Source organism: Brassica napus, chromosome A7 (assembly GCF_020379485.1).
Source record: "Brassica napus cultivar Da-Ae chromosome A7, Da-Ae, whole genome shotgun sequence".
NCBI classification, from domain to species: Eukaryota; Viridiplantae; Streptophyta; class Magnoliopsida; order Brassicales; family Brassicaceae; genus Brassica; species Brassica napus.
In genome coordinates this window covers 15,693,883-15,717,351 of record NC_063440.1, presented here as the reverse complement: position 1 = coordinate 15,717,351, position 23,469 = coordinate 15,693,883, and the positions used below count along the sequence as shown (strand labels likewise).

Sequence of the window (23,469 nt, the reverse complement as noted above, 5' to 3'; positions counted from 1 at the left end):
TTTTTGACCCCAACAATCATTATCTTACAGTCTCTAAACTCCTCCATTGCACGCAGAGGTAACTCATATGGTAGAATAGAGTAGCGATTTTCTGCTGAGATTATTTGATTAAAGTCTCCGAGTAAAGCTCAATAGTGGTTTTTGAGTGGAGTGGAAGCATTTAGTTCGCTGATATCTCTCCAAAGCTCCTTACGTTGAATCTCCGTATTGAACGCATGAACAAAAGCTGCTGAGAAAGAAACACTTGAGGAAGGATCCCAAATTCTTTTTTTTTTTTGAATTGAATGTTAAATTTAATTCAAAAAGAAAAAACCTTGTTACAACTATGTGTGTCCTTTTTTCTAAGGTTTCTATACAAGTTTTATAAAATCAATAAGAAAATCATGCTTCAGCTTATCGACCTCCTCATCTCTTCCCATCCTTCTCAAAACTCTACCTAGCTCTCACTCCTACTAGGCAGCCAGCTCTCATTCCTACTGGATTTACCAGCACTCACTCCTACTGGATTTCCAGCTCTCACTCCTACTGGTTCTTCCCAATCAAATTTTAGCCTTCAAAAGTTTATCCCTTTCTCAAAACTGCAGCTCAAGTCCCCTTCACATGAAGTATTATCTTGTTAAGGATCCCAAATTCTGCAGTACTGGGCAGACTTCTTATATACAATGACTAAAGATAAAAGGACCCAGACAAGCCATATTCTGCCCAACTCTGAGAAAATGTAATTACAATCGTTTCTCCAACCTGGAAATACCGATGTCAGAATACTGTTTGGGTTATCTTCAGTCGGCCTAGTTTCTAAAATTCTGCCAGCAAGACGATTAACATGAATCCAATCTCTGACTATTCTTTGCCGAGAACTACTATTTATGCCTGTCACATTTCAAGAAAATACCTTCATATTTACAGTTTTAAGAAGGATAAAGAGTTACTGACTACGCCCTATTCTACCAAGGGAAAAACCCCTGATAGAACAGAACATATAGGAGACTGCGAAGGCAGGGTTGGAGCAAGTTTTATATGCCTTCCATCTACTTTTTTACGAGCTTTTCTCACTGCTGCTAGAGAAGGGAGCAGTCTGAACCCATAATGTCAATCGGATCTTTTGGAGCAATAGAATCCGGAGCTTAAAAATTAGTATTTGCACCCTCCTCTTTCACCAAGTCTGGAAATGAGGGCCTTGAACCTTCAAAGAATCTGATATAATTACTAATTAGTCTCTTAGTGGGATTATAACGATGACCAATTGTTTTTGATGAGCCAGGTTGATGAGAGTTCTTGGGCTTTTTCTTGGAATGCTAATGAAACCAAAGAGGAACCAGTGGAACTACATGATTTTAGACAGTTAAGGATGACATTTCTTAGAGTTTGTATATATTTCACCTTTTTCGAGGTTATCATCCAAACTCGCTGAAGCATTCCTTTCCTGAACTTCCTGATTGATATCCATGACTATTGAAGTGTCTTTTATATCCATTTGAGCTACTCTGTAGCGAGATGAAAGATCATGCTTTTTTATTGAGATTTCTTTTGGAGTTGCAGGGGGGATTATTTGATCAGATGACCAAATTTATAACACTTGCAACATTTAGGAGGAAGCAGCCGATAAGCCACTGAGATATGAACTGAGAAGAGTCTCGTACAATCACTGCAGTTGGTGGAGGAACGTCTAGATTGATCTCGACCTTAACCTTCGTATCACCAAAATGGAAAGGGTCAAGTCTAGAATTCTTTGTATCAAGTTTTATCCAAGGTATTTTAGTTTCTTTTCAACAAATATGTAATATATGTCATAGCACCTAAAGTCATATGATTAGTTTGTCAATTATAAAATTTTTGTTACACTTTACTTTTTCCTATATTAATTGTTTCTACACTCTTCTACAAGTTTATAAAAATGCTCATGCGCACCGTCGCTGTTGCTCACATAACAGGGATAATTTCAACTTATCCCCTTATTCACATGATTTTAAGAAGACATATTTGATACAGTTTCTTCTTTCATCATCTCTAATATAATTAGTCTGAAATTTAGAGTGAATGTACTTAACACAAATCACAATTGACATATTATATTTTAAAAACTTTAAATGTCATAAACCCCACACCCCCTCGGCAACAAGAAAAACCTTGCACATACATTGTTTTAGTAGTAGATATAAAAGATGTGACTGTGAAATAAATACTCTATAAGGATGATAGTTTTTAGTGTATAGAATGATGATCGTTCCATATATCACACCGCCTCTTTGTGACGACTTAGGAATTAAGGATGGTGGATTCAGGGTTTAATGGATAAAGATCATAACTAGACACAGAGGATTTCATTTCTAAATCAGTCGTACCAGTTGTAGTGCTCGAACTACCATGTGTCGTAGTATCTATATCCATCAGTTTTGAGATGCTCAAGTTATGTCCATATAAACCATGATCTGGCATAACACTTGTTATTTTGAGATCTCCCTCAAGCATTTGCACGGCCTCTGACATTGTTGGCCTTAGTGAAAGAGTTGAATTTGTGCAAAGGAGAGCAACTTTGATCATTCTCACTGCTTCTTCGCTTTTGAAATCACCTTCGAGGATCGGATCAATGACCTCCATTATGTCTCCTCTCTTTTCCAGTGTCAGCGCCTATAATTAAATGTTAAACACGCAAAGATTCAATGTAAAACATGGATCAACTAGCCCAAATAAAAGATCCATGGTTACCCAATTTATAAGCGGGACGTCATCAGCACTTCCTTTCTTCTTCACAGTACTCCTCCCACTAACAATCTCCATTGCCACAATACCAAAGCTGTACACATCTACTTTCTCTGTTAAATGACCCCGTAGTGCATACTCAGGAGCCATATATCCGCTGCATAATATAAACCAAGACTAAGCCATAATAGTAGTTCTGGTTTTTGTTTTGTAATAGACTCTCACATAGTTCCAGCAACTTTGGTGCTAATGTGACTGTGTTCTCCGTCATGGAGCCTAGCCAATCCAAAATCGGATATCTTTGCATTAAAGTCAGTGTCTAGAAGCACATTAGTGGTTTTTATGTCACGGTGAACCATCTTGATCGTAGATCCGTGGTGGAGGAACTCAAGGCCTCTTGCAATTCCAACACATATCTTTTGTCTTGTTGACCAGTTCAATTTATGGGAGCTCTTTCCTAGAATTAGATAAAAAAAGGATATCAACATCACAGTATACATTCTTGAAGTAGGCAAAAAAGGAAAGATTAATTATATAGGTATCCTAGTGTGTATTTTTTTAATATCCATATATTGCATATTATTATAAGAAAGTATGAATGCCTTTTATTTACCAAAAAGCGCAAGAGCAAGGGAGTTCTTTTCCATGTACTCGTATACGAGAAGCAACTGATTCTTCTCAACACAACATCCATATAGCTTGACAAGGTTTGGATGATTCAGACCTGAAATCATGCCAATCTCATTAACAAATTCGCGATTTCCTTGGGATGACTCAGAAGAAAGCTGCTTGACTGCTATGATAGTTCCATTTGATAGTTCTCCCTACAATAAGTTTCTTCTATCAGCATGTTTTGTTCAACTGCTTTGATATAATACAAAGTATGTTTCAGAATTTGGCATCTATATATATACTTTGAATACGGATCCGAAACCCCCTTCTCCAAGTTTATTAGCTTGGTCAAAATTGTTTGTTGCAGCTTGTAGTTGCCTCCAGGTAAAACAATTCGTTTGTAGACCCTGAGCTGTGGTGATCAGGTACCAAAGAAAATTCATCAGTACTTTTCTAAGCATATAACAAGGACTGAATGGATTTATCATACACTTTGTAAAATCTGATACCTCTTTCTTTTGTGCTCTTGTCTTCTATGTATCTTTTTCGAGCTGCATATATCCCCAAAGCCAAGAGAAGAATTGCTACCAAGCCACCTATTGCCCCCGAAATCATGGGATAATTAGTATGATGTTTTGTTTTCTCCACTGCAAATAAAACACTGTAGATGTGAATATCATGATTGTTACCCAGCTATATAAATGTGTTTTTAACAAAGTAGTATGTTTCTATTTCTATTTTGGACCTCCACATCGTCGCTCCTGGCCTGAAATTTTGAAAGATTGATCATATTATCGCCATGCGGCCACAAATAGCATCAATAATATGAAGTTTGCTGAAGCAATGCACAAGTGTTCTTACTGTGACACAACGAAATTGCAGAGATAAGAGGACCATAATATCCTCTGTTGGGAATGAGGGTTGTCCCTTTCCCGGCCCAATACAAGCGAATCTCTAACACATGATTGGTCACATTAACATCTTTCAATTCTTGAACTATAGGCTTCATAGTCCCATTAGCCTCCTCTTTGATGTTAAAATCTCTTAAGAACAATTTTCCCTACTAGTGCAAATAAACTTCAATCTTCCACCAACTTATTTTCAAGGACGATTAAAGAAAAGAAGTTACGAAGTATGTTATGATGCTTCACCTGGACGTAGACATCAAATATGCGCCTACCTAGACTCATGTATAGCTCTTCTGTAAACTGAATCTCCATGAAATGGAGGTTTACATTGTAGGTTCCATTTTCCAGGCAAAATGCATAATAAACAAGAGAGAGGGCAGATCTACGTGCAGTCTTATAAAGATCAGAATATTCTCCAGGTAATGGTGAATCAGTTGAAATGATGTACGTGTCATCATCGTTTCCATCATCGGTAAAGTCACCTGTGTTGCTGACTCCCCAGTTAATCGAGTGCTGATTTGTTGAGGCGGTAGGCTCAATGTTATCAGCTTGATAATTGATTTTACCCAGAGAGTTTTTTATATTCACACTTTCGCCACCACAGTTAATATGTAATGATTTTTGATCTACAATAAACAATATCATCTTTAGTAGATAAACAATACTCCAGAAAGGTTAAGTCAATCTCAGTATAATTTACCTCATATAGCATGGGTTACATTAGTAACCCAAAAATGGAAAATGAAAATAAACAAAAACTCTCTCTTTTAAATCCAAGTTTAAACGAAATATATTATATATAAATTATTATTTTTTTCTAAGATATTATTTTTCTTAGATTGTATGTACTTATGTATTCACATAATTATATGAACAAACATTTAACAAAAGAAAATTACATAACTATAATGAAATATATAGATAGTTTTTGGAGGTTGGTGCTAGTCGGGTAACACTATAAGTTATGAATAGTCAACCCTAGTTAATATATGTTAGAGATTATTATTATTATTATTATTATTATTTTGTGTCATAATCTTATATATTAAAACAGAAGTCACAACCTTGATTCATGTGTGATTTTTTAAAAAATGGACCTAATAGACATATTCCTATAAAGTCATGTTACATTTAATCTCTAATCCTATTATTTAAATTTTGGGCATGCCAAAAAATTTTATTGGGCTATCAATAATTGGATCTAAACAACAGATGATGCATTGGATTTATAGATAGTGTAAATTAAATATATATAATTTAATGTTGTAATTTTATACCTCCATATGTTAAATACCTAAATATGTGTCGATGTTAACTTTTAAAATTATAAAGATTTTTTTTAAATACCAAAAATTATTTTATCTAACAATAATTAATCTTTACTATCTTAAACCAATGAAAACAAATTTTAAACTATATAGTTTATTTTAAAAATAAACAAAAACTAAATGTTTAATTATTTACTCGATAATATAAATCTATGAAGCGAAAAGTTTAATTTTTTAAAAACTTTCTAAATTTGTGAAATATTACAATATCTTTGAATATGACAATAAAACAATATTTTACTAATCTTTATATATATAGTTCCGATATTAATAATAAAATAATAATCCAAATGTATATATATATAGAAGAAAATACTAATACATGTGAAAGTTTGGAACAATCTATTCAATTATATCGTAAACTTATTATGTTTTAAAAATTGATAGACACAAATATATTATAATATATACTAATTTAGAATTAAAAATAAAATAATTATATAAAAATAAATGAAAACAAAAACTCGCGCTGTTACGCGGATCGAGATCTAGTGATTAATTAACATGGCTTAATGGTTACTTACAGCCCAGACACTTGATTGGACCAGCGCATGGAAGCATCCCACTTCTGTATGACAAGATGGTCAAAATAATTAGGTTTTTTTTTTTTGAAACAAAATATTTAGAGGTATTTCATATGACACAACATTCAAACCATTTCTATATTTGTACAGTATTCAAAAGCAAGAGGACTATATTTAAATCATTCTTCTTACAAATTATCTTTCCAGTTCGAGCTCCGGTATGTGTTAATGTCACTGTTTAAAATATAATAAATAAACACAACATGAGGTGACATCACATATACAAGATATTAGCAGGTTGGATCCCCTCTACCGAGATTTCATGTTCATACCTCTTTTCTTGGCAGCTAGATGGCAACGATAAATTGTTGTAAGAGAGATCACTGTGAAAATTCAGACAAGTAGAAAACCGAAAAGAAGATTAATTGGCATGAAGACAAATTTTGGAAGCCAAACAAACAAGAAAAGACTTGAAACGTACATATTAGATTTATCGTCGTTTAGGAAAACACCAGCACTGATGTTTCCCGATAGCATATTGCCAGTCAAATAGCTGAAAAGACATGTCGAAATAATAATTACGAACAAATAAAAAAACTTTTAAAATGTCATATCAAACAAAATTGCAGATTCTTTCAAAATATATTTAAAAACCCGTTTAGGTTTCAGACACTAAAAATATTTAGCACTTTAAATTATTTAATCTTGGAAAGTAGTATACTTACGTATTTTTGGGTGCTTTTACTGCTTCAACTTCACCAGTCAACTTGTTAAACGATAAATCTCTGCGCAAACTTGTAAATATTATTTGGTACGAACGCAGTTGTATAGAAAAGAATTCAGTATATGTTTGCACATATTAGAGAGTTTACTTTTTATATATTCTTTCATGATTGCATGCCTCTTCTACAAAAGGTTTTTATATGCTTAATTAAACACTAGAGAAGTGATTCATAGATTTCCATGGCTATATCTAAATGAAATTATATAAAAGTTAAGAGCTTATTTTATATGTTTTTCTTTAAATTTATTTCAAGTTATTATAATCTAAATAAATGAAGTGAATATTGCATTTTCATAAAATTATATATATTATCTATTTGATAAATATTCTATGATAGAAATAAAACACATATTTATTCTAAATTTCGTACATATGCAGAAAATGTCTAAAATAGCATTAGTTAAAAGTTAAAAACAAATTTTTATTTTATGATTAACTTTAGGTTAAGTGATTAGAATTTATGATTTAGTATTTAAATGGTGAGTTTAGGATACAATTTTAGGGTTTCGAATAATTTAACTATTTTACTCTTTAATTAATATATTTATAGTGATTTTTTCTATGTATATTATTTTTCCATAATTTATTTTGTATGCTATCTAAGGGATTTACTTTATCTATTTTCACAATATATATTATATTTCTTATGTTTATCGTAACATTAGTTTGTAAATGTGTGAATTCAGTTTAGTATAAGTCAGTAAAAATGAAATGAAGAACAGTAAGTAATGATAATTTAGTATTAAAAAAAAAATGACACTGTAGTAATTAAAATAATAAACATGACTTTAAGCATAAACAATAATATATTTATAAATAAATTTAAAGTTCTTACAGATTTAAAATATATAGAAAAGTAAAAGTATTATATATACTATATATGTTATGATTATAGATGTCTAATATTTCTTTTTTCTTTTAGAATTGCTTATCAATTTTTTTCCACAAATGTTTTTTATCTTTTATTTTACCCTTCTTTATTGATAGTACATAATCTTTCTTTATTGATCGTACATATGGATGCTGCAATATAAATGTCTTGAGAAGTTTCTAGGAGGATTGGGATTTCAAGATTTGGAAGAGTGTCATCAAGCTACTTTGGCTAACAAGTGTGAAGATACCTAACTTTACCAGATGGTTTGTGTACACGAGTAGTTAAAATTTGTTACTATCCTATCGATCCTGGAGGCCAAATTGGGATATCGGCCTGTGTGGCGTAGGGATTTGTTTGGACTAGAGATGCTTATTAAAGGATTGAGAATCTCTATTAGTTCAGGTGAAAGAAACCGGGAGAGAATTTATCGTACGCCATTGTGGAAGCCTACTATTTTCAATCTTGACCTCAGATTAAGTGATCTGAAGAACCAAAAACAAAAAACTGTGGAGGGGAATTGGAAATTGGAGGTGACTCCAAGGTCAGGTAATAGGTGTGTTTTCTTTGATTGCAAATAGTGTCTTGAATGGGTTGTGCCTCAAATTCTATGCGGAGGGTGGATCACCGAGATAGATGAAGGACTTGATTATGGCTAAAAACCTCACTTTAAAGCATGTGGGAATAGTGTTTTGAGAGTTGGCAGTGGGGTGGTTATGGTCATTTAGAGCCTTATTTTTGTCTGAAAATGAATTATCTTTGTGGTTTTGCTACTATTCCCACATGTGTAAAGGGTATAAGAGAATGCCCAAAACTAAAATTTAACATGATATCTAACTATTAAAAAATTAAAAAAGAGGAAAGAGAGCGTGAATTTCTGAGAACCGGTTCTATTTTGAGAACTTTTCAGATCCCCATTAGATACCCTTTCATCACTTGTTATATATTGAGAGGCTAAATATAATTATTTTCATTGTGTAATTTATCTTTATCAAAATATTACTATTTAATTTATGAGATACTCTAAATCACATCTCAACCGATGGTGTTGCTCTAAGGATGCTTTTTTTTTGTCTTTTGGTCTCTGTTTTATTTCCACAGAGCAATGCTCTTTCAGTGTTGAGAAATAGTATTGTTGACCTAAGCTTGAAAATACCTTGAGTAACCAGTTATCCTAATCCTACTAAGTTATAGTTTTTAAAAGGACTATGATTAGGTAAACTATTTAAGAGTTATCTAAATATATGTTTCCTATGAGTTTAGAAGTTTCTCTCAACTATATAAGGAGATGCCAAGATGTTATGCATAAGAGATTTGAGAGATTGAGAAGTTTTAGTTTTTAAGTTAGTTTTCTAAAGCAGTGAAGGTGTGCATGTTTTGTTCTTAATCTAAAAAGTTTAAATTAATAATTGGTATCAGAGCACTATTGAATTAAGCATCCTCGGTGATGCAGAACGTTCAACAAGTACAACAAACCCTAAATCGAGAGAAGTGGTGTTATTGTGTGAAGCCCAAACATGAACGATATAGTAGTAGCAACGAACAAGGCAAAGGAGAATGGTCATTCTTCTATAGTTGTAGCAACGAACAATAGCTGATGCTCACTACAACTTATCACGGTATGGGAGATGAGAATGAAAGTAGCACTCAAGGTGCATGAAAGTATGGGAGACTATAGATCCACAGGTGATGGCGATAAGAATGATATGGCTAGAGCCCTCATGTTTCAATCTATACCGGAGTCATTAATACTACATGTCGGGAATACTGAAACTTCAAAGACAGTGTGGAAGCAATAAAAGAAAGACATGTAAGTGATGACAGGGTAAAATAAGCAAGGCTACAACCCTAATGGCTGATTTTAATAGAGTAAAGATGAAAAAAACGGACACCATCGATGAATTTGTTGGTAATCTTTCAAAATTATCCAATCAGTTGCCTTGGGAGAAAATATCAAAGAATCAAAACTCATAAAGAAGTTTCTTAAGAGCTGCATACATATCCTCGCGGGCTCTTAAACAAGACCTCGGTCTTAAGATAACAGGTTTGGAAGATATTGTAGGAAGATTGAAAGTATATGAGAAGAGAATATACGATGAAGACTAACAAGACGATCAAAGCGAACTTATTGTATGCTAATACGGATGCATCCCCTTACCAAGAAAGCTATGTCTCAGGTAGAGGATGAGGTCAAGGTGGACGCTTTCATAGCAGACGAAGATGACATGGACGCTAGGAAACCAACAGAACAGAAGCTATAGACAATGAAAGGATAAAAGAAAAGTAGTGTGCTATCAATGTGACAAAACTGGCCATTATGCATCTGTTTATCCTAATAGATTACTTAAACTATAATAGACACACGCGCATGAAGATGAAGACACACAAGAAGTTGAAGAATTGATGATTCATGAGGTGGTGTATCTCAATGAAAAGAACGTAAACCCAAGCAAATTTGATACATACAGATGGAGACAATGTGTGGTATTTAGACAATGGAACCAGTAATCACATAATTGGAAATCGTTCCTATTTTTCTATGATTGATGAGAAGGTCACGGGAAAAAGTAAGGTTTGGCGATGATTCTTGTATAGATATAAAAGGAAAAGGCTCGATTCTCTTCATAAGCAAGAATTGCTAAAGAAAGATATTGACTGACGTATATTTCATGCCCGATCTAAGAAGCAATATTATAAGTCTCGGACAAGCTACAGAGTCCGGATACAACATTAGAATGAGAGAAGATTATCTGACTCTGTATGATCGAGATGGCAATCTGTTGGTGAAAGCAAATAGGTACAAAAATTGTCTATACAAAGTAATCATGGAAGTTGAGAATACTAGGTGCCTACAGCTCATGAAATTTTGTGATTCAGCGAAGTGGCATGCAAGGCTAAGGCATGTCGATATAGAGACTATGAAGACGATGACGAATAAAGAAATAGTCACTGGCATACCAAAATGTATGTTGAAAAGGAAACTTATGCTACATGCTTGCTAGGAAAGCAAACAAGGCAAGTTTTTCTTCAAGCAACTTCATATTGTGCCACACGTATACTTGAGCTCATACATGGAGATATTTTTGGACCAATTTCACCCCCAACAGCGTCGCATAACAGATACATATTTGTATTGATTGACGATCATTCACACTATATGTGGTTCATCCTATTGAAAGAAAAGAGTGAAGTCTTCGATAAATTTAAGAAGTTCAAGATCCTTGTTGAGCAAGAAACATGAGTTACCAGTACAAGAAAACGTGAGAGTAACGACTACCATTTACAACTACAAATGTGTAGTTGTAAATTAACTTCGACGTTACGTCTAACTAACGACTATCTTAAAGTCCGTCGTAACTTAGACGTAATTTTGCTACTAAAAGGTTTAGTCGTAAATTGGTCGTAAACTAACTTTGCATTTACAACCACACTTTCAGGTAGTCGTAATGTGGTCGTAAATGTACGACTAAATTACATCGACAAGCTACCATCTGATTAACGACCAATTTACGAGAAACGTAGTTGCACATTCGTGGTTAAGTTATTATCAAACGTAAATATGTTATTTATTCTATAATTAATGATATATTTATATATATATATATATATATATATATATATGTTGATGATCCAAGTTGATTATGATGATCCATTCTATCTTCAGTGGTTTCACGAATTGATACAAGGTTCGTCGCTAAGGTCACCACAACATCTATGTATTTCACACGAAGCTATACTTTTCACACTTACGAATATGGAAGTCGGCGAGCAACAATGAACTATGGAGTATGTGTGAAAAGTGAAACTGATTTCTATGGAATCTTACAAGAGATCATCGAAGTGGAGTTCCCCGGCCTGGTGAAGCTGAAATGTGTTCTCTTCAAATGTGACTGGTTTGACCCCACCGTCAATAGAGGTGTTCGGTATAGCAAGTTTGGAGTTGTTGATATAAATGCTACACGGAGGTACAACAAATTTGAACCCTACATATTAGCATCTCAAGCACACCAAGTTTTTTTATTCCATACCCGAGGATCAGACAATCTGGAATATCTTGGTTAGCCGCTATAAAAGTTACACCTTGGGCCGAGTCTTGAGTGATGAACAACCGCCTTTACAAGAAGATGCCGTAAATGAAGTATACTTGAGCAAGCTACAAATGATATCTTACTTGTTGATCCACACAACCAGGGATATGAAAAACTTTCAGACGATGCAACAGACGAAGCCAACAAAGATGAATTTGAAGAAAATGATGAAGTGGATGATGTTTCTGATGACGAGTGATCGAGTATGATTATGTTACAGTGTTTGTGTTTTATTATATTATATTAAACTCTTTGTATTGCATTACAAATAATATATAACTTATTATCATGTTTGCTCAATTATATATGAACTTAGTTTTAAAAAAAATCTGTATACTTTGGGGTTTAGAAGTGTATAAAACTTATGATGTTTGGGGTTTGGGGTTTCGGTTTTAGGGTATAAACAGAAAACGAAGCTAATTAGTCGTAAAATACGACTCAGTTGCGACTAATCTTAATTCTTCCCAAATTGGTTCCTAATTGGTCGTAAAGGACTTCGTCCCACATTGGTCGTAATTTTAATTCTTCTTTACGACTATTATTCCTTAATTGGTCGTAAATAAAAAAATTATTTAGTCCCTAATTGGTCGTAATATTATTTGGTTTACGTCTCCTTTACGACCACTAGTCTCTCATTGGTCGTAATAATACAACCCATTTACGACTAACACCAAAACTCTATGTATACTTAGGACCTCGTGAAGCCATTTGGTTGCTCATTCCCTTCTCTAACAACGACTTCCCTTCTCTCTCTAGGTAAGTTTTTTTTTTAGTTTTAGGTGGTTAGTTAGGTGATTAGATTAGGTTTAGAATTAGTTTAGGATGAAAGTAGATTAGGATGTAGTTAGATTATGATTGAGTTAGAATAGGTTTAGATTATTTTTTATATAAAAAATTTGAATTGTTTATAACCATCTATTTTTTGGGTTTTTTTTTCCAGATTGACGATATTGCTATGGCTGGCGGTAGAAAGAGACTTAGGAACCTTGCGCCTAGAAACTCTTATGGGAGTACCTTTCTCGGACAGCCGGATCTATCAGCTTCTACCTCCGGCACATCATCCGACTTTTTCGACGAAATAAACCTTAATGCTAATTAATTTTTTCGGTTTTAGTTAATTTGTATTTTGAATGTTTTATATTATGGATATTATTATGTTTACGGATGTTAGATATTTTCTTTTAATTTTATCAAATTTTAAAAAACTAAATGAAACTAAATTTAAATATTTGATTTTAATTAATATATTAAATTTGTAAATAAATACAAGATTCGAAAATAAATAAATAAGGTTGGTCAAATTTACGACCAATGAACATCTAAAGTCGATGTAAAGTGGTCGTTACCTTACGACTAATAAACATCTACATTAGAGGTAAATTGGTCGTAAGGTTACGACCAGTTTCGGACTAATATGTCTAGTCGTAATATCACGACCAATGTGCCTCTAATAATTATTTACGATCAACTTCTAACGACCAATCGATTTTTGAAGTTAATTTGTCGTAATGCCCATATTACGACCAACTAGCTACTAATATTGTAGTCGTTAAGGTCATGTTTTCTTGTAGTGTACCATCAAAACGTTTGAAACAGACAAGGGTGATGAGTTTACATCTCAGGAGTCTCAAGTGTTCTGCGTTAATCATGCGATAAAACAACACTTAACTGCATCCTATTCTTCACAACAGAAAAGAGTAGTTGAGAGACAAAACAAAATACTAATAGAGATGACTAGAAGTATCATGAAATACATGTGCATACCAAACTATCTTATATTAAATATTATTTTAAATGCAGTATAATACTTTTAAATTTTAGATGATATAGACACCTTAGCTTAAGAGAAGACTCCCTAATTAGATATTTAGATTTGTGACAATCAAACTGAACCACCAAATTAATTATGATAGTTATGATCAGTTGCAAATTAAGTTACAAAATCTTTTACATATTAATTTGGGTGATAGAATGTTTCACATTAGAAGTTGAAACATTTATAAAATTCTAGTATAAATGGTTTATGGGTTATCTATTTATAATTGTTAATTAATTTTGAGTTGGAATAAAGTTTATGATTCCTAAAATACCAAATACAACTTACAAAGTGTTTAAGTCTGTCTTATTCCAGATGTAAGAAGGGATAGAACCAGACAAACTCACATTCCTCAAGATCCTAAAACAAAAAAGCAAAATATTAGTTTGAAAAAAGAAATATAAATACTCCCTCTATTTCAAAAAAAAAAATATTTTATACTTTTCACACATATTAAGAAAACATATTAAAACTTGATTGTAAATGCATTGTTTTTTGTGAATAACAAGTTTTCCATAACTTTTAGCCAATAGAAATCTAATAAACACCATTAATTTTTTTGAAATTTATAATTTTTTATTAAATAATACATTGTAAAAGTAAAAAAATGTATTTTTTTGAAACAAATTTTTTTTCTAGAATATGAAGTTTTATGAAACGGATGGAGTAAAATATAGCCTCGGAAAACAAAAATATTCATCGGAAGATACACACAGGTTTTTAATGGCGCTGCTCGATATATATGGAAAGGAGTTTATCCCAGTCGTATCACTAATACTCCTGTGCAAAAATATAACAACTAAAAACCATCAGTCTCATTTCAAAGGTCCTTTTGCTAATCTATTAATGGTAGTTAGTTACAGTTCAGTAAGATTTTCTAGGCGGGCCACTTCATCAGGAATAGGTCCTTTCAGTCCACTAGCATATAGATGTCTGCTGACCAATGACCATAACCGACACACATTAGTTGGTAAGAAGATGACAGATACAATTAGTGATGAAGGACAAGACAAGCTTACAGCTTTCTGAGCCGAGACCAGTTGCCTATAAATTCTGGGATGACTCCGGTAAAATTATTATCACATACCCTACTGCATGCAACAATGAGAACAGACAAATTAGTTTAGAGCTTTATATAGTTTTATCTTCTCTAATTTTTTTAATAGATTTTCTTGACTATCTTCAAAAATAGTCTGCGATTAAGAACATCTCATGTTTTGAATAAATTAATCTCTAATAACATTCCAAATTTCATCTCAAATGAAGTAATGAATAATATTAGTCCTACATTAGTCTGGAGTGAATTATTTCTATTTACAAAAAATAAATATTATTTTATCACAAGTTTAAAATAAAATAATAAATATATGACATTAAAATATATAATGAGGTAACAAAAGGTAAAATGGAAAATACTTATAACAAAACGAAATACATTTTTGTTTAAGCATCATCATCATTATTATATGTACGTTGTGTTAAATTTATTTTGAGTTTTTTCTCTTAAAAATACTTATAACAAAACGTAACAAAGCATGTACATATTTAATTTAAAAATTCAATACGTTCCAGTCCAATATATATCTCTAATATGTATTTGTTCACAGAACGACAACTTCTTCGAACTTTCTGGCAAAATGTCACCTTGTACTACACGTCCAAATAAAGAATAGCATTTCCAGTTAAAAAGGTGAAGGATTTTGAAAAATTCCAATATAAAAAAATCTGATTCAAAGTATAGTAACATTAACGTACACGTCTTCAAGGTTTACTAGTCTACCGAGACTGCTAGGAAGGCTTCCCGTAAAATAATTGGACGCAAGATGCCTGCAAAACCAACCCGATTTCTTTCCGTGAAATCAAATATTATTTTGGTTATAAAAAATCTTAGACGCAAATTAAAGGGTCTTACAATGTGGTTAGGCTGGTCATATTACCGAGCTCATCAGGAATGGTGCCGGAGAACTGGTTTGCTTCAACAGATCTGAAAATTTTATAGCATTAGGTGGAGCTAAAACTAAAAGGAACACATTAAAACGTACAAGTATATCAGATTCTTGAAGTTTTCCAACCCACGTGGTAAATTCCCAGTCAAACGATTAGCGCAGACCGAGCTGCAGAAGGAAAAAGACAGCTATTATAAAAAAACAAGTGTATGAGCTACAAAATAAAATGTATGTTTTCTTTGGCACTGAGAGAGCTAACATTGAAGTGAGGTATCGCAATGAAGCCCACTCCATTGGAATTGTACCCGAGAGGTAGTTTAGGCACAGATCGCTGCAAAGAAGAGCATATAATCGCTTAGTCTCTCCCCTAACATATTTTGTTAAAGGCTTAAAACATTTTCACCTCTGAAGCTCAAGATCTAAGTATCTTTCAATGATTGAGTTTGGAAGAATTAAAATGAACACATAAGTTAAATATTTACATTTTTGTTGTAAAGCTTCTGAAAATATTCTATCCAAATAACAGCATAAGAGCTCGGATTTGGTTTTTCACATGTTCATTGACATTTCTATAAAATGACTGTTCCATGGAAATCTACATAACATTAACACAAACATTTAATGGAACTAAGAAATCAATATAAACGAATAACTCTAAAATTTAAAGAATTTACTTATGCTAGATCCAATAATACATATACTTTTTGAAAAGTTTATTTTGAATAACTTTGTTTATTAACACTATAAAATTATACAATATCTATATTATTAAAGTTGAAGTACACATTGAGATTGTTTGGCAATATGGATAGTAGTTAAAAAAATAGTACTGTTTGGAAACATGGATAGCAGTAAGTTAGGAAAAAAAATAATGGGCTTAATGCTACTAAAAAAAATTGAAAGTCCATTACATTATATTAAAAAGTAATGGGTCTATGTTACTTGATATATATATTCAAATCAAAATAATAATTTAAAATTAATTAATATCAAAAATTCATTCATATATATATATATATATATATATATATTCAAAATTTGATTTTACTAACATATTTTCCAATAACTATTATAAAAATGTGTTCAATATATATAAGAAAAATACAATACAAGGCCCAATTTCAAACACCAACTTAAATTATAGTTTTTATATTTCACATTAAATTTTAAAATATAATATATGTGATTATTTATATGATTGTACGTATAAAATATTATTAATTATAAGAAAACTTATTTGATGGTTCGTAGAAAATACGATTAATTATATGATAACACATATTTTGTAACCTATGATGACAGATATAGGATATATATATATATAATAGTGATTAGGGGTGGGCGTTCGGGTTCGTTTTCGGGTCTTTTTGGGATTTTGTGTTCAGTTCAGATCTTTGAGGATTTGGTTCGGATTTGGATAGTCAATTTAAATAGGTTTGGTTTAAATATTTGGATAGAGAATTAATAATTATTTAAGTATTTTTGGAGTTTTGAGTATATTTTAACTATTTAAAATATTTACGTTTGATTATTTGTATATATTTTCAAGCATTTAAGCGAACTTAAAAGTATCATATATATTCTGGATGTTCTTAAAAATTATTAATATATATATAAGTATATAAATCTATTTTGGATACCCAAAATGCTTCGGTTCGGATCGGATTAGATTTCAGTTCTTCAAAATTTTAAATAATTCAGATATTTAATCAATTCCGGTTCGAATTTAGTACTACTTATTCGGATTGGGATGGGTTCAATTCTTCGAATTCGAGTTTTTTGCCCAACCTTAAATAGTGACATAAAAATCAAATAACATCATATTTTTTAAAAAATAAATACACCCGCACGGGCGTGCGGGTCAAAATCTAGTTCATATTATGTTTCAGGTAAATTCTTGGTTCAATAGTCAACCCCCCCCCCCCCCCCCCCCCCCCCCCCCCCCCCCCCCCCCCCCCCCCAAACTCAAAGCTTCAGAGAGCAGGGGAGTTCGATTTTGAACTAAATTGGGTTTCATTGTTTGATATAAAACAATTAAAAATCTAAAGATTAAAAATAAAAGAGTCCATGATCCAGTAAACCATCTTTACATCTTTTGGAGGTATGGGAGCTTGGCCAACTGGGGTGGAAGTTTCCCTGGAAGACTAAGGGTCTTGAGTTCTCTGTATTTGTCAAATTATAAAAAAATATTTAAACTGAGAAAAAAATATTGAGCTCTAAAGAGAAGAAGAGACGGGAAAACACTCACATGACTTTAATATGACAAGTCATGTTGTTGTTGAAGCTACAATCACAGACAATGCTGTTATTTTTAGCGGAATTCAATAAAACGTCCTGTTTTTCTTGTATGATCATTAGAGTTCGTATTTTGCAAGGATCTCCAGCACTCAAGTTCAATCTTTTGATACCAAGTGTAGTAGCTATCTCCTTTAGTGCGTTCACTGCATTAGTATATGAAAAACATTGGTTATATATAAAACATACATAAATTGACTGGCGGTTTTTCTCATACATTCATCTGGATGAAGAGATTGCGAAGCGGCCGATGTTGATAGAGTTGTGAGGAAGCATGTAATGATGACGAATAAGAGAATAAAAATTGAGAAGATGATCGACATCTCGTTGATTCTTTGAGTGTAATGTTCTCATTAGCAAGTGGTTCAATAGTTACTTATATAATATTATATAACTAGATTTGGACCCGCACAACCGTGCGGGTATTAATTTTCATGTTTATATATATTTTACATAATTAGAATATATATTTTAAGTTACTTATATATTTAAATATAATTATTTTAAATATAACAATTTGATAGTTTTCATGCTGTAAGTTAATTGATTATTTCAAACTATCATATATATTTGGTATTTTTTATTATATATATTTTAAAATTATTTTTTATTCATTTATTATGATCCCGATCTGTAATTCAAACGCTAGATTTTCTTTATCAATATTTTTTTATGTTTAGTCATTTAATAATAACAATATATATATATATATAAGTTTAAGATAAGTTAATTATATATATGAATTATCTAATTTACTAATGTTAACCCGTTCTACCAACATATTATATTTCTAGCATAAATTTTTAATGTTTGTGAAAATAAAATATATTAATTTATCAGTTTAAAATAATTTTATCAAATTTAGTTAAATACAATGTTATATTTTAAAATGATAGATATAACTATAAAATAGTAAAATTTGATATAAAAATTTCATTTTATAAAAGATAATTGAGTGTGTATATATATATATATTAATGTATAATAACATTAATTTCATTACTAATTACAAAATTAGTGAAAATATTTATATACAGTTTTTGATAATTAAGATATTGTTATAATGTTTTCAACACATTTGTTAAAATAAATAAATAAATACATATATATATATATATTTTTTTTTTTTTTGAAAATTAAAAGATATCAAAGTATATTTTGATTTAAGTAGTTAAAAGATTATTTATTAGTATCAATGTTATATTTTAAAATGATAGATATAACTATAAAATAGTAAAATTTGATATAATTTTTTTCATTTTATAAAAGATAACTGAGTGTGTATATATATATATTAATGTATAATAACATTAATTTCATTACTAATTACAAAATTAGTGAAAATATTTATATACAGTTTTTGATAATTAAGATATTGTTATAATGTTTTTCAACACATTTTTTAATATATATATATATTTATATTTTAAATTAAAAGATATCAAATTATATTTTGATTTAAGTAGTTAAAAGATTATATATTAGCATTAAGGAAATACATTTAATAAAAAATTTAAATGATGATCCAAAAAAAAATATCACACATAAATCAAGGTGAATTTATTAACCAATCCGGGTTTTTAGGAGTTGATGTTTTATTAAGAATGATATATTATTAATCCATATTATTAGTAATAAATGAATGATAAGTTAGGGTCCATTTTTTAAAAAATCACACATGAATCAAAGTTGTGACTTTTGTTTTAATATATAAGATATTGTTGTTGATATTTTTGTATAGGTTTTATTGGGTTGTGTAGAGAAAGTAGAGACGTAAATGTTGATGTCAGAAGTTTCATTGCTGAATAGGGAGATTCATGAATGCTTGATGTTTCATGTCTCCTTGTGTGTTTGTTTGTGCTCAGAACACGCTTCGGAGGAAGTTCGACTATTATTCAATTGGATTTTATGCATTTGTTGTATAGCATATTCTTTAAATGCTTCAGGTTTGAAAAAAAAATCTTTAAATCTTTAATTTATTGTTGTTAAGTTAGTTATAAAAATAAGAAGTTTGTTTACTCAATCCTTATATCGGTATATCTAAAGAGATGATGGCATTCTCAACGAATTACTAGTATTAAGTGTATACAACTTCGGTACATAACAGTCGTAGTGTTTTTCTATTCAACTAAAGTAAACATAACAATAAGGTAAAGACATAAATTTATTGTCACTATGAGTATGTAGGAGATGAAACACCCAAACCCAAGAAAAGAAAAACAACTTTAGAATCTTGACCAAATCTTCTTTTTTCTTCTTATGCAGATTCTCCTTTTATCTCTTCATATTTCTTGCCTATCTCTTTAATCTCCAATTTATGTGTTGAACTGCCAATAATCAGGTTATTAAGCTTAGTATCTCTTTTAAACCTTGGGCTTAAAAACAATGACGTAATATTGGCCTTGTGCAACACTAGTTAATCAAATCCACAAACTGGATACTTTGAATCTCTCGGTGAAATCATCTTTGATTGATCGATCCATCAACCTTGATCGATCGATCTATCAACCTTGATCGATCGATCTAGCGAGACCATTGCCCATATTCAACAAATTTCCAACCTTGGTGTTGGTCACTTGTGCTTACAACTCCTTGTAGATGATTTTTCATATCCTTGTTGATTTACCTATATGGTAAGATGATCTTGAAACATCCATCACTGTTCTCTATTGAATAATTCTTGAAAACCTTCCGGCTTTACCACCAGAAAACAACCATATCGCCTTTAAAATCTCTAAATTAATGTTTTTTTGTGGTGCATGAAAACTTTCCATAAGAGCCAAAATTTAAATGTATTATTACCTGTTGTATGTTTTTAATTTTTCTTTTTATTGATTTAAGTGTTTGGTTGTCTGAGTCATATAAGGGACCATGTGTCCGACGACTCTTCATCGTAGTCATTACGCTCAATCCAACTCTCACTGCAGTTAATATCAGCCGTTCAAGTTAAAGATATATGACCTAATCTGATAAACTATAAGTCCATGTTTTTTCACTGATCCATAAGTCCATATTACGTCTACTGTTATGTCCATTTTATATATGATTTAGATACTTTTAATAAGATATCTATTTGTAATTTTATTTTTATCATTTTTCGTAAATAATATGATAAATAAAGATTAATAATATATATTGACTCTAAATTAACATGATAAATTTACTATGTTATCAGCTACAAAATCATTGCATAGGTATCGATGAACTAAAACTACTAGGAATTGAATAAGATCAAAATCTACATTAATCAAATCTACATTAATAGGATATTTTGGTGCCATTTAAAACAGCTACGATTTTGACTACCATGAGTTTACGAATATCTTACCGAATTAAATCAACAGTTTAATAAAAAGAACCTTACATCCCTTGTATTGCTGGAAGTGAATTAGACATCTGACCTAACAGGGATAGAATAAATGGATCACTATTTGCCCAAATAAATATGGCTAAATGCTCAAAAAAAATGTGGCTATGTTTCTTTGAGCAGTTTATGCTCTAGATGAGAGTCTTTGCACCTCTCTTTTTTAAGTCAATGAACTGAGAAAACTAGAAAATGTTACTTTCCCAAATTAAAAGCCTAAATGTAGGTATAGCTTGGAAAGTAACGAAATAATAAACACGAAATCATATCAGCTTATCAACTACTACTCTATAAATTAATCTACTTTATTAAAATAGAAGTACAAAAAAAAAATAACCCTAACACTTACAACTTAATTACAATACAATGCCATTGAAGTAATTAATAAACTTAAATCTAAATTATTTTTTTTTTCTTAAATCTATTCCACAACAAATTCATGATAAATATTACACTTAATGCACATTAATACTATAAACCTTAGTATGTAAAGTAGAAAATATCTTTCCATAAATTTGTGGGTATTATCCTTTATTAAATAATGGTTATTACATTTTTCAAAATTTTATTGCTAGTGAAATCAATTAACAATATTTAAAAGATATACCGTATATACCGTATGTGGGAATAAAAGCTTAATAATGAGAGCATATTTAAAAATATCCATTTTACTTGATAATTCTAAATTTGTACCTAATTAAAATTTTCAAATAACCAATTTGAATAATCTATTTAATTCACGATATTGTTTTAAATATATAAAACTAAAATGCTATTAGAAAATTATTTTTAAATTATGTATGATATTACATATGTTCAATTGAATTTTACCTTAAATTGTTTTTCTATAGTAAGGATTTGAAATATTCGATTTGGTAAGAGCATGTACATTTAAGTATTAGTATTCAAAAAATTAAAAACACCTGAGATTTTTCTTATGAAAAAATTGTAATAGGGAAAGTTTCAAAAGAATATTCTTCAAGTTTTGTATGTAAAGAAAAATATTTAGACAAGATAACAATGTTCTAAAAAAAAAAAGAAAAAAAATCATATAAAATAAAATTCCTACATATAATAAAATGTTAAAGTCAATAAGTTAAAATAAAATTAATTTGATAATAATATAAATACAAGAAATGCAATTACTCATTCTAACAAATTACTCATTTTAATAAGTATAATATAAATATTTTACTAAAAATGCATGACGAATATTTATATATCGGGTTGAGAAATTAAAATGGGTTGGAAATTTAAATATAGTTATCAGTTATGGCCAAAAATCTATCAAAACATCTCAAATATTATTTTCGCATATATATTTTAGTTTATGAAAAGCACACACATAAACTAAAAATAAACTACAAAAATATATTTTAATTATTATGTGTAATGTCATAATAAAAATACATGATACGTGGAAAAAATAAATATACATTATATTATTTATAGAAAACAAAAGTATATTTCTAAAAAATGAAGAAGTGGTTTCTCTTTTTTTAATGGGAACCCAAATGTTGTAAAGAATTATTTCCAACGCGTATCAAACCCGACCAATGAAAGGCTATTAGCATTTCCTTTACCACTAGCCATCTCGATATCAGATAAATAAAAATGATATTGGTTAGTGTGTGACACAACTAAAATTTCTAACATAACAAAATATACAAACTAATAGTTGTAATATATTTTAGAATTTGGTTATTGAACAATGCCCGTTTCGAGCTCAAGCACAAAAAGTACGGATTTAGAAACCATAACTATTAGGTATTATTTGATTTTTATTTTGAAAAAATATTTGTTAGTCTACTGGTAATATTGTTCAAATGTGGTTGTCATTCAAGAATTCAAATATTTTTAATTATTGTTTTGATTTTTAGCTCATAGTTTGTTAACTCTAATTTTAAATTTGGTTGTTTTGTTCTACAAAAAAAAGTAAAGAGTAACTGAATAAAATTATTTATAATACAATTACAAAAAAAAACTAACAGAAGGGAAATAATATATTTTGACTACAGGTAATATTGTGTGTGTTTAGTTTTTCTAAAATTATTTAATTTTTATTTCTTCAAACGTAGTTATTGTGCGTGTGTTTAGTTTAGGAAAATCTATAAAGTAGTCTTCCGCATGACAATTTTCAGGAGATCCACACAGAAAAAGTTACGTAAAACAAACCAAAAAGTTTACACAATACTGTAATATATTACCAATATCGGTCATAAAGAAAAACTAA

The 23,469-nt window shown here is 30.5% G+C and overlaps 1 protein-coding gene across 9 annotated transcripts; it reads right to left on the bottom strand.

Annotated features, from left to right (window-relative positions):
• Window positions 1-2,040: 2,040 nt before the first annotated feature.
• Window positions 2,041-18,266, bottom strand: LOC106352655 (probable LRR receptor-like serine/threonine-protein kinase At1g29720). 9 transcript variants are annotated; one of them, XM_013792282.3, is made up of 25 exons: window positions 18,090-18,266; window positions 17,826-18,018; window positions 17,668-17,739; window positions 15,837-15,908; window positions 15,674-15,745; window positions 15,544-15,615; window positions 15,387-15,458; window positions 14,651-14,722; window positions 14,493-14,567; window positions 14,346-14,411; window positions 13,920-13,991; window positions 6,798-6,866; window positions 6,554-6,625; window positions 6,405-6,455; window positions 6,265-6,306; window positions 6,073-6,116; window positions 4,464-4,846; window positions 4,174-4,372; window positions 4,058-4,078; window positions 3,822-3,959; window positions 3,615-3,724; window positions 3,314-3,524; window positions 2,926-3,157; window positions 2,707-2,857; window positions 2,041-2,628 (listed from the first exon to the last, which is right to left on the bottom strand). In XM_013792282.3, exons 1-25 carry the CDS (start codon window positions 18,193-18,195, stop codon window positions 2,257-2,259), a joined length of 3,039 nt encoding a protein of 1,012 aa, XP_013647736.2. In that variant the 5' UTR covers window positions 18,196-18,266; the 3' UTR covers window positions 2,041-2,256. The 9 variants fall into 9 exon arrangements, with proteins under 9 accessions (XP_013647736.2, XP_013647738.2, XP_013647737.2 ...); XM_013792284.3 differs by having other exon boundaries at window positions 6,798-6,857; window positions 18,090-18,219; XM_013792283.3 differs by having other exon boundaries at window positions 14,493-14,564; window positions 18,090-18,219.
• Between the last annotated feature and the right edge of the window lie 5,203 nt (window positions 18,267-23,469).

What these genes read in the sequence shown, in the direction of transcription:
- LOC106352655 (XM_013792282.3), bottom strand. Translation starts at nt 18,195, where the DNA reads ATGTCGATCATCTTCTCAATTTTTATTCTCTTATTCGTCATCATTACA. An exon ending in TCTAGCTGCCAAGAAAAGAG is followed by an intron (nt 6,307 to 6,404) that starts GTATGAACATGA and finishes TATTTTAAACAG; the next exon opens with TGACATTAACACATACCGGA. An exon ending in CCTTGCTCTTGCGCTTTTTG is followed by an intron (nt 3,158 to 3,313) that starts GTAAATAAAAGG and finishes ATCTAATTCTAG; the next exon opens with GAAAGAGCTCCCATAAATTG.